This window comes from Aptenodytes forsteri, unplaced genomic scaffold (assembly GCF_000699145.1).
Source record: "Aptenodytes forsteri isolate BGI_AS27 unplaced genomic scaffold, ASM69914v1 Scaffold95, whole genome shotgun sequence".
NCBI lineage: Eukaryota > Metazoa > Chordata > Aves > Sphenisciformes > Spheniscidae > Aptenodytes > Aptenodytes forsteri.
Window position 1 is genome coordinate 523,276 of NW_008794624.1, and position 11,724 is coordinate 534,999.

Genomic DNA, 11,724 nt, shown 5'->3' on the forward strand with positions numbered 1-11,724 from the left:
AAAAGCCATGCTCCGTGACTCATGTTCTTGCTGCCCTACCAGACACAGGGTGGGGGAGTGTGTCGTGGAGTGTGTATTAAGCTGATGATCAAGCACACAAAATTTTCAAACAAAACCCACTAGACATCTGGAGAAAGAGGGCAAGCCCTGCTCAAAGTGCAACCTGGAGACCTTGTGGCCCAGACCCAGAGACCACGTCTCCAGGGTCTCAAGGTAGACTGTTAAGAGTAGGGGTGTCCAGGAGCCACAAATGGCCACTTTGAGACTTCCTGCCCCAGCCTTGGTTATCATATGCCATCAAGTCCAACTTCAAAAAGTGACTGTTCATATTGCAGGCAGTGGTCTGGATTTGCTCACAGACAGTGGACCGAGATCAGCATCAAGACAGTCAAGGTGAATCACTCATGGGACTTAGCAAGCTCTGTGTGCACTGACTGCAGTGGGGACGTGCAGGGCACATGGGCTAGGTGCTGGATCCCACTCTGCTGTCCAGTTTATTTTTCTCTGTTGCCCATGTGTTGAGCTGTTCTGCCAATGTGGAATATCAGGGACTCTGAATACCTCATCACGGACTCAAATTAAGCCACCAAGACGCATCACGCTGCCTATGTTAAACCCCTATCAGAGAGGGTTGAGCATGGCCCAAAACACTTTTGGATGTCTTGGCTAAATTAAACTCCAACCTTGCAGCTCCGTGTAAACACTTTTGATCACAGCTGCAACAACTGTGTGCTGAGGACAGCCTGTGAGCTCCTGAAGGAGACAGTACTATTGGTGTGGAAGCATCCTGTCCTCTCCAGCTGGCTCAGCCTGCTGTGCTGCAGCAGCTCACCCCAGAGCCAAAGCATACTCTGAGTTACCACTGAGTGCTGCAGGGCTCCAAAATAGCACTCAGACACCATCTTAGCAAGAGGTCTGCTGCATGCATAAGGACCCTCAGGTTTTCCTCTATATATTTCAACAAAAAGCATTAATATGACATGGTGGCATCAGCCTCTGCAGCTCTTCTCTCACAAAGCCTGCTAATGCCAACCAACCTCCTTGATTTAAACCATCAAACCTGAGAGCAGGGAGATCAAGAGAAACCCAGGGCTTTATAATCTGAAAAGAAACCCAACCCAGCTAGTTGGGGACCAGCTCTTAGAAGCCCACAGCTCTTGGAGGGGTAAGCCTGTAGCAGCCCAGGCTGGAGGTAACCTCTTGCTTTGTCTAACCACCAGCGTGGTGTGGGTACCACCCCAGCATGGTCTGCATGCAGTCTCTCAAACTCTGGCAAAGGTTTTACAATGAGCAGGTTGAATAGTTTCTGTCTTTAAACACTTCCCTTTTAATGGAACATTACCTTTTCAATTACAAATAGCCCCTTAGTCAATGCTTTTCACCTCTTTTGAAATTCTCCCTGTTTTTTTCCAGTGTCATAAAAAAAAAGAATATTAGATTTTTCATAATTTTGGATTTTTGCTTCTTTCTTCTGCTTTTTTGATTCTCTCTTTCTCCTTTTCACAATGAAATACTGGAGAATGAATCATGTCCCCGTGTGGGAGTTTTAACAAAATGTTTCATTTTTATCCTTCTTTCTTTCCTGTTGTCACTCCTCCTTTCCCCCAAACTTCCCTGAGTCGCCAAGCGGCAGTGTTGCAATCTGTCACACGGACAGACGAAGCACGGCTGCATCTCACCGCACTGTCTGCTGAGAGGGTCAGAAGGGGCAGATCACTTAACACTACACCTGTTTTATGAATAATAATACAGGCAGTTTTGCTGGGTTCCTGGGAGGATGTTTTCCCACCAGGATAAGCTCCGCGTATTGAATAAATTAATGTCTTTAACTCGTTTGACTCTGGTTAGCTCGGTTGCAATGGGAAGCTCCAGCAGTGCCATTTGAGCAGGGGAAAGACCAGGCAGACCTTTGAGGCAGGTTTTGTTAGAGTGTCTTGTGCTTTCCCTCTCTGCAAGTTTCACTTATGGATGTATGAGATTATAAATTTGGGGCTGAAGAGCCTGTTTCCAGTGCAAAAATATGGAGGGGGGGGGGGAAAGCCTGAGGGCAGGATCCATGAAGCTTCAGAAAAATGAAAATTATCTATGAGCACACCAGGTTTGGGTCACCCCAAAATACTCCACCTGGACCAAAATGAAGCACTTCGGTTCTTCCATCAGTGGCTGGACTAGCCCAGAAAAGAAAAAGCACACTAAAAAGTCACTTTTAAAATTACTTCAAAAATTCAGAGTCCAAGAGTTTCTTTTTAAGATGGTAGAATGAAATGTTCTGGTTCAAAGCAGCAAGTTTCCCCAGGTCTTTCCTTAGCAGGAGCAAGAAGCAACAATACCTGTTCTCTCTTGTCCAGAGGACTGTGCGCATCAGCACAAGCAGCAATATCCCAAGTGATGTTCCTGCCCTGATTTGGGCTGCTCAAGAGTCTCCAGAGAGCCCCTCAGCCCCACCCCAAGCCGGACCTGTGACCGCAGCAAAAGAGGACACTGCTCTACCAGCTCCAATCAGTGCCTCTCTCATATATTATTTTATTTGTTTTGTTGGCTTTTATTGAGAGTGAAAAAATAATTTAAATCAATTAACTGTACAGGGGGGGCAGGGGAATGGCTAGCTGGTTGAAGGATCTGTGATCCCCCCACGGCCAGGCCAGGGAGGATCAGAGGGGGTGATTTACAGCTGTACAAAAACACAACAATCCCACCGAGGAGGAGTGGAGGGTGGAGAACATCTCTTGAGCTCTTGTAGGCCCAGAGCAAAGGGGTGGGAGGCTGTGTAGGGACATGGGGGCCAGGGTCTGGCCAGAGTGGAGCCAGACCCTCAAGTGACCTGCAGGGGTGTCTCCAGCATCTCCATGAGGAAGGTGTCGATGGGGGTGTCCCCAATCAGCTTGAAGAAGAAGAGGTGCTCCAGGCACTTCAGCCCAATGGACCGCAGTGCCGGCAGGCGCAGAAGGAGTTTGGCAAACCTGGAAGAGAGCAGAGTCAATGGCATGCCAGAGGCACTGGCCACCCTCTCCCACGTGTTTCCAAGTCTGTGCCAGGGGCTCAGGAGAGCAGAGCCCAAATCCTCCCCAAAAATGTCTTGGAGAGTTCTCCATCCTAGATTCCCCTATGCTTTGAAAATAAGCATTTCTCTCTACATGTGCGGAGGGAATATGTATCATTTCATAGAATCATAGAATCATAGAATCATAGAATCATAGAATCATAGAATCATAGAATCATTGAGGTTGGAAAGGACCTCTAAGATCATCGAGTCCAACCGTCAACCCAACACCACCATGCCCACTAAACCATGTCCCTAAGCGCCTCATCTACACGTCTTTTAAAAACAGAATTTAGCATTTTTAAAACTTAAAAAAAAAAAGAAAAAAGAAGATATATCAGATACATCCAGATTCTCTCTCCAAGACTTGAGCTAGTGACTTACATCTCCATGGTGCCATTTACATCCTTCTTGAAACAGCCTTCAAAAATCCCCAGCCCCAGAGAGGGTGCGCAACCCCTCAGCAGTGCCTCTGCCAGCCGCTGCCTCCTGTTTCGAGGTGCAGCTGCAAGGAGGTGCAGCAGGCAGACTGCCTCCCCCTCCCCATGTCCCGCTTGCAGTGCTCTGCGGTCACATCCAGAGCCAAAAATAGCAGAAGATGCTGTGGGCGCACCACTTGACTGGCGGTGATGAGGAAGGATCCGGCTGCCCGCGTTTTGAGAGCTTGGCCAGCAGAGGGTAGGATTGGATTGAAAAGCAAGAAAATTGTACCTCGCCAGCACCCTAAAGGCTCTGGCCCAGGATTAGGGCACTGAGAAGACAGGCCAGCCTGAGGGAGCTGTGCTGCTTGGGCAGTTTTGGCTGGTGTTCTGCCCTTGCTTTGCTCCGGGGGCTCTGGCCCAGGGTGGCTCAGGCAGAGGTAGCGCAGACAGCCCTGCCTCAGTCTCCTCTTTCCAGGGTGGGAGCTGTGCTGCCCTAAGGTGCCTGCCTTGCTTGGGGACACTCACCGCCCTGGCTGCTCAGGGTACTTCTGCTTCGTGTAGGCTTCCAATGTGGCATAGACCTTTTCCCGCAGCGATTCCACTTCTGAGGGGCTGGACAAACCCTTAGCATCTGGACGAGGGAGAGAATACAGGTAAGGAAGAAATCACTGCAGAGGAGACCTTTCCACTGCCAGCAGAGTGACTGCGTGCATGGGCGGGAAAGAACTCGGGCTCTTTTAATCATGCACCCAGGGACTGGGACAAATCTGTCTGCAGTCCTGAGGCTCACTGCCACAGCCCTCCTGCCTGTGACCTGCCAAGGGCATGTGTGTCACCTAGGACTGCCCCAGGCCTCAGACTTACCTGGGTTGAACAGGACAATGGCTCGCAGGCACCCCAGCTCCGACTTATCCATCTGCATGTCTTTCATTTTGGACACCAGCTCTGTCAAAACCCTGCATGTGGGGGACATGGGTGAGCAGACAATCAGAGACAGGTATGGACAGCAAGGCTGGGGGCTGAAAAGCATCTGGGACAGGCACTGGGAATACCCCCAATTCCTCTCTGCAGGAAGAGACAGCTTTGAGGAACAGCCATACCACACACTGCTCTTCTACATGTGCATCAGCAGCATTCGTGGACCTGAGCATCAAATTCGCTCCCGTTCTCACTTTTCTCAGCACATGCCCTCTGTGCTCAGGCATAGTTCGGACTATGGAGGACAGTTTGCATTCACTTGGGGAAAACCACATGGGTTTTCTCCACATTTCACTGTGCGAAACATGGGCACTGCCCTTACGCATGCCGGTTATGTAAGAGTGGTAATGCAGTGTCCTGCCAGGCAGGGAGCAGGCATGGCATAGACAGTATGTGTGCGGTCGTTATATGAGCAAGTTGGGGTTTAAGGCTTTGCCAGCTAAAGCTCTTGCTGATCAGTATTAGCTCTAGATCCAGTTACAGTAAACTCTTAGAGAGAAGGCAGAGAAATATTCCTCTCCCTGCACACCCAACCAAGGATGTGCTTCTGCAGCTGCAAATCCCTTTCAAAGGTGCTTTCATCCCATTCTTGGTTTTTAAGCCAGTCAAGTGTCCCCTCCTCATTTTAAGCTAGTTCTGCCCCAAATCACCACAGGTTTGCTCTAGTTCTCACTAAGGACATGTCTCCTTTCCAGAGGGGAGGGACAGAGCCAGCCTGGGCACTGCTGATAGGGGATGACAGAAACAGGCCGCATACCTGTCAAATATGGAGCCCACACCAGCACTGTGAGCACTACTGCGGTGCACGTGCAAGCCCGTGGCCAGAAGGATGCCGTCTTGCACCGACACGGAGCGATGGGAGAAAGAAGCAATGAGCAGCTCATTCCAGCCTGCAAGAGGAGGTGTGCAGGACACAAGAGGCAGTTCAGCAAAAAATCAGTCCCACATGGAGCAGGAGAGCTGGTTTCTCCCTGCTGGCTTCAGACTCAGCTCACAGGAGAGATGGGAGCCCAGGTACCAACTGCACCCTTGCCAACACTGCAAGGAGTGGCAAACCCTGACCAGCAGCAAGGAAGGTGCAGAAAAAGACTCAAACTGCCAACACCCCCACCACCACCCCCACAAAAAAACCCACCCAAAAACCACAAAACCCCATATTCCTTGCATCAGCAACCCCTTTACATTGTTTTGCACATTACACACTAATGTGCCCCACACATAGTTAAGTTCTGCAGTTATAGGAATTGCATTAACAAGACACATTTATTCACTCTCCCCCAGCCCTCCCACATGTCTTCATGAAGAGGGGAACAAACAGCAGATTCCACTGCCCCATCCACAACCTCTGCCAACCGCTCATCATGGCTCAGGATAGGTTGCTCACCCTGTGACAGCAGGGATGGATCAGCTCAGGATCTCCCATTCCACCATCCAGCCTGGCTGGCACACACGCAGCCCAGAGGAGGGACGGGGGTACCACGAATAGCCCCAGAGGTCACAGGTGGGGGACGTTACCTGCCCGGAGAAGAATGACTTGGTCCTCCAGCGTCAGGTCGGAGAAGTGGGGGATTCGCTTGGCCCACTCGACGAGTGTGAAGAGCTGCTTGTCAGCTGCATGGCATATGTTGGTGACAGGGTCATTTGTCTAATTAAGAATGATATCAAAAGGAAAAGAGTGGAGGAAAAAAGGAGAATGTGTCAATGTAAAATCTTTGATAATCACTGTCTGCACTGCACATAGTATTGGATCAAGTTAATGATACTCAGAACCACAAGAAAAAAGATCAAATTGCCAATAATCTCAGCTGTGCACTGTTGGGAAGAGAAGATATTTATTACTATTATCCCCTCTACAACCAGCCAAATCAGCTGGTTACTAGACTTTTCTGTTTGCTTGTTGTTCTTTGCAAAGCAAGTCCTGCATGGCAGGCTGCAGTCCCGCTCCCCAGGGCACATCTAAAAGCCATCAAGAAGCCTCTGAACGGGCATGAACAGCAGTTTTATCCAAACCAGTAAAACCACAGCAGTAAACCTGCTGTGTCCAGCTCCATTCCAGTCTTGGTCACTGGGGTAGACAAGCAGTGCCCAGGGCTGTGCAACTGTGGAAGCCAGCACAGGGCTCATACTCTCTGGCATCCAGGTATTGCCCTATCTACTCATTGAAACCAAAGGGAACTGGAAAAAATGCTAGTAAAATAATGTATAAGCTGTTTCCTAGTTGTCATTCAGAGTAGCTTCAAAAGAAAAATTGTTGGTGATTTTTACGCGGTGCGAAGCAAAAACCCCTTGCAAAATGCTAGCCGTTCACATGGGGCTAGCATGAAAAGATCACATGATCTTTTCAAATCGCACCTCCAAGGCTCTCATCTTAAGCTGGAAGTGATTTTAGTGCCCCTTACTGAGCTCTCTGTGTTCATGTCACTGTACGCCTCCGTCTTGGGTTCGACTGCCAGCTCAGCTTCCAGGATCCTCTCCACAGGCATGTCCTCGCTGCCACTGCTTGTGGACTCGGCCTCGTTCTCACTCCGCTCCCTGCTCCTCTGCCTCTCCTCCTGCACAGCTGCAGGACAGAAACGTGGCTCTTTACACCCACAGAAACACTTACCTGCTCACAGTGGGTCCCCTTTCCTCTGGGAAGAGGGATGAGAAACCCCCTCAGGAGGGGGAGGACAGAAAATAAATGGATATTTCAGATGTACGTCCATTAAAATGGCTGCCCCCACCACCCCCCAATAACTTTGGGGTTGCTGTAGATCAGTGGCCTTTAAATTTGACAAAAGGTTGTGATTTCCAAGGTATGAAGCTCCAGAATAGAGGAAAGAGGAGTTGATACCTCCAGGTGGCAGCCTGGACTCGGCTGTCACTAGATGCTGGAGGAGGCAGGAGGGACCCAGCACCTAGACACTGAGGTTTGCTGTGCTCACTGTGTGCTTTGAACAGTCCCACAGCAGCCAGAGCATCCAGCAGCAGGGCTGGACGGTCCCTCACCCCCAGCTGGATCCACACACTGCCTGCCTCATTCCTGAGCAAACGCTTACTCAGCCTGTCCCAGCCCTGGTGTCACTGCTCCCTCCACCACCTCTCTTCCCAACCCACCCTGCTAGAAAGCAGTTCCCAGCACTTCTGAATGCCCCAACGCCTCACTCTCTTCTCCCATCTCTGTACATTTTCCAAAATATCTGCTGGCTGGAGGAAGAGTCACTGAAATTCTCTCCAGATCTCAGCTATTAAGTCCCAGGGCCGCTGGGTGTGTGGAGGACAGGTCAGTGTAGGACATGTGTACAGGGTATGCCAAGCCTTGTGCTCAATAGAAGACCTGGGTGCACAGTTTTGTTGGAGAAATCCCAAAGGGAAATAAGAAAATCATAGAATCATAGAATAGAATCATAGAATCATTGAGGTTGGAAAAGACCTCTAAGATCATCGAGTCCAACCGTCAACCCAACACCACCATGTCCACTAAACCATGTCCCTAAGCGCCTCATCTACTCGTCTTTTAAATACCTCCAGGGATGGGGACTCCACCACTTCCCTGGGCAGCCTGTTCCAATGTTTCATCACTCTTTCAGTAAAGAAATTTTTCCTTACATCCAATCTAAACCTCCCCTGGCGCAACTTGAGGCCATTTCCTCTCGTCCTATCGCTTGTTACTTGGGAGAAGAGACCGACCCCCACCTCGCTACAACCTCCTTTCGGGTAGTTGTAGAGAGCGATGAGGTCTCCCCTCAGCCTCCTTTTCTGCAGGCTAAACAACCCCAGTTCCCTCAGCCGCTCCTCATAAGACTTGTTCTCCAATCCTCCTAAATCCTTTAAATCCTCCTTTAAATCCTCCTAAAAAAAAAAAAGTGACCAGCAGGTGTCACATCGGTTTAGCTCATTGCTGAGGAGAAATGTCCCAAAACTACAGTCCTGCTAGCATCACTCCTCTGTGTGAGCATACAGCACCAGGCAGGGGACCAAAGTGCCCCGTAACCTCTAAGGGACAGGTAGGCCAGCTGGCCTGGTCTCAAAGAACAGCCTGTACTGAGCTGTAGGCATTTATACACCTGAAATGAAAGGTTGAGTGGGGGAGAAACTGGCTGCAAAGCTGGCCCCTGCCACGCAGACATTGGTGCTTCACTATTCAACAGCTTAATGGCTTCCCCACCCGTTAGCTAAGCACCAGGCAGTCAGTATCCAGAGGAGTGGGAAAACCACCAAGGCCAAGGGATTAAAAGTCCTTTAAGAGGAGAGGGGACCTGCATAAACACCAGGGGACACCAAGGCAGGGACCAGCTCAGCAAGCCCACAGCTCACAGCAAGCCTACAGCTCACAGCAAGCCTACAGCTCACAGCAAGCCTGCGAGAGAATTTGATCCCCATTTTTTCAATTAGGTAAGTGCTGCTGGAAGAAGGGTGTGACAAGCTTTTAGGTCAGATACAAGTATCAGGAGACTTCTTTCCCATTTGTCTCTATAGCTCTGCTGCTTGCAGTGGTGTCAGGAAATGAGCCCTTGCCTCAGCCTTGCCTTACCCTGGCTTTCGTTAGGGTGCTTTCGGGGAAGGGCCAAACCACAGGAGGTTCCTCGGCACTGAGACTCATGACCACTTTGCAATGCTCAGCACTTCCCTGCGTTTCTCCCAGCTGGGAGGATGTGCTTCCCAGCACTGCCCAGCTGCTGGGGAACTGGCAGCACCCAAGGAGATGGCTCAGTGGGGCATCCAGTCTGGCACTGGCAAGGGATGGCAACATGGCATGCACATATGTGCCAGCCAGCTGGGGGAAGCATTTTTCCTCTTTAGGGTAATGGACAGGAAGAAGCCAGGGAAGCGTTTCTAAAGTCATGAAAATCTTAGTGGAAGAAAGAGCACACCAAGGAAATACCAGTCTTACCACTCAGCCCCCAAACTCATCCAGGATTCCTTGTTCAAGCTGCAATATGTCCCCAGTTTCTGCAGCTCCTGGAAAGCCCCTGTGATTATTGCAGCCAAACCCCTGCAAGATCTACGAAGATCCTGGGGTTTAAATTTTCATGCTCTGCAAAGGGAAGTTGCATTGACACCCTGGTCCTCTGAACCACTTTGCACCCAGCTGGAAGGGAGAGCAGTGCTTGGGATTAGGTTTTTGATTCAAGCTTGGCATTTCGCAGTCCCCCGCTGCCCTAAGCGATTGAGGCAGCACAGTATTGATGATGCTACAGAGAACAGGACGAGGCTCAGCCCGTGCCCAGTGTTACAGCTACTTCCCAAGGCTCTGCCCTGCACAGTCTGAGCTCCCGCACAGGAAGCGGCTTGTGTGCTCTGCAGGGGACGGTGTGGTCTCCAAAAGGGACAGCTACACTGCCTGCTAGCATTCAACCCCGGAGGCGGCATGGTTATTTTACCTTGGAAAAAAGCAGCTTAAATGTTGTGCTAGTTGTCACTACCTGACCTTGCATCTGTCAGTATAATTTGGGAGACAATCCAGCCCAGCGGTCCTTGCTTCACCAAGGAGGGAGCAGCTAGCTGCAGCGGGCAGAGGTGGACAGATAAACACCCATGCCGTTGGGCTTGCCTTTCCCTGCAGCAGAGACTCACTTGGTGGTGGCTTTTACAAAGACCTTCATACTCTCCAGAGTTGTGTGGGAGAGAGGCAGGGCTGCAGGACCCACCGCAGACCCACCGCAGACACATGTCACCCTCAGTAGCTCTTGGAGGCTTCCTTCAAGTCAATGCAAAATCCCTCTAAGTCCAGTTGCCTCGGGTCAGATCCTCGCTCCAGATCAACACCTTAGGTGGTTTGGGCCAGAAACACAGTCCTTTGGGGTTGCAGTGAGTGCACGTGGAGTATGGAAAAGGCTGCATGAACTGCTTCCATACAGCTCTCTCCTGCAGCACAAAAACACCACAGGATGTGAGCTGTACCAGAGCTCATCTCCAAAGGTGAGGTTAAGAGTGGAAATGACAGAGAACTATAAAATAAAAGATGGAAATAAATCATTCACCCTTATCTTCCAGTGCAAGAATTACGTGGTGACAAATGAAGCCAGCAAGCTGAAAACGAAAAAGGAGGTTGCTCTTCACACAGGAGACAAGCAGGCTGCAGGACTCCTCACTGCCCAGTGCTGCCCACAGCAGAGGTTTACAGGGGTCCAAGGGGTCCAGGCCATTAAGGGCCACTAACTAAAGGCAAGCTTGGGTCATAATCCATTAATAGGTTCAATAGTCACCAGTATGTGTGTTTAGGTGGGATGGGAAGAAAAATACAGTGTAGTAGCTTCCCCATCAGCCTCATTTCCTTTACAAAACAAGGTAAAAAATGCCCTGAAGCTGTCAGTGTGGGTTTTTGGAATGCTCCAGCCTTGGAGGGACACCAAGAGCCAGATTTACCCTAATGAACATAAGGAAAATTTCTATAAGCCCGTTCCTTCCACCAGCCCGCACGTACCTTCCCTCTTCATCCCCATCGCGAGGCACTTCTGATAGCGGCAGTACTGGCAGCGGTTGCGTTGGCGCTTGTCTATGAGGCAGTCCTTATTGTCACGGCAGGTGTAGATCAGGTCCTTCCGGATCGTCCTCTTGAAGAAGCCTTTGCAGCCCTCACAGCTGTATACCCCGTAGTGCTTCCCTGGGGAGGCAAGGGGAGGCCATCAGTGGGCAGGCAGGCATCTGCCCTTCCCTCCAGCGTGGAGGAGCTCAAACCAACCCCAAAGGTGAAAAAACCTGGCTGCAGGGTATCACCTTAGCGGGCTTGACTTGGCCGTAGTGGCTCTTAGCAGGAATAGTGACCAGCAGCAGTCAAACTATAGGACCACTGCTCTCCTGTGGTAAGGAGGGACCGCGTCCCAGGGGAAGGATGTGGAGCCACATCTTAGCTGCAGTGCAAGTGCAGAAAAGCCATAGGTAGCAAATGGGGTGCACTGATATGGAGGGGGTCTGCAAGGCATGGCCACACTGCAGGTCTCTGGTGTAGGAGAGAAAACCCAGGCACAGCCAAAGCCCAGCTAATACAAAGTACAGGTAAATAAGAACACAGCAATTTTCATAGAATCATAGAATCATTGAGGTTGGAAAAGACCTCTAAGATCATCAAGTCCAACCGTCAACCCAACACCACCATGCCCACTAAACCATGTCCCTAAGTGCCTCATCTACATGTCTTTTAAATACCTCCAGGGATGGGGACTCCACCACTTCCCTGGGCAGCCTGTTCCAATGTTTCACCACTCTTTCAGTAAAGAAATTTTTCCTTACATCCAATCTAAACCTCCCCTGGCGCAACTTGAGGCCATTTCCTCTCGTCCTATCGCTTGTTACTTGGGAGAA

The 11,724-nt window shown here is 50.3% G+C and overlaps 1 protein-coding gene across 1 annotated transcript in view; it reads right to left on the reverse strand.

Moving 5' to 3' along the window:
- Positions 1–2,532: 2,532 nt before the first annotated feature.
- RXRG (retinoid X receptor gamma) overlaps positions 2,533–11,724 on the reverse strand; it is a 24,296-nt gene continuing 15,104 nt past the window's right edge. The window contains exons 4-10 of the mRNA XM_009273287.1: positions 10,847–11,026; positions 6,840–7,000; positions 5,956–6,085; positions 5,198–5,330; positions 4,327–4,418; positions 3,988–4,093; positions 2,533–2,960 (exon numbers count right to left, since the gene is read on the reverse strand). Of these exons, the coding sequence (XP_009271562.1) occupies positions 2,813–2,960; positions 3,988–4,093; positions 4,327–4,418; positions 5,198–5,330; positions 5,956–6,085; positions 6,840–7,000; positions 10,847–11,026 (950 nt within the window). The 3' untranslated portion in view covers positions 2,533–2,812. The remainder of the gene's footprint in view (positions 2,961–3,987; positions 4,094–4,326; positions 4,419–5,197; positions 5,331–5,955; positions 6,086–6,839; positions 7,001–10,846; positions 11,027–11,724) is intronic.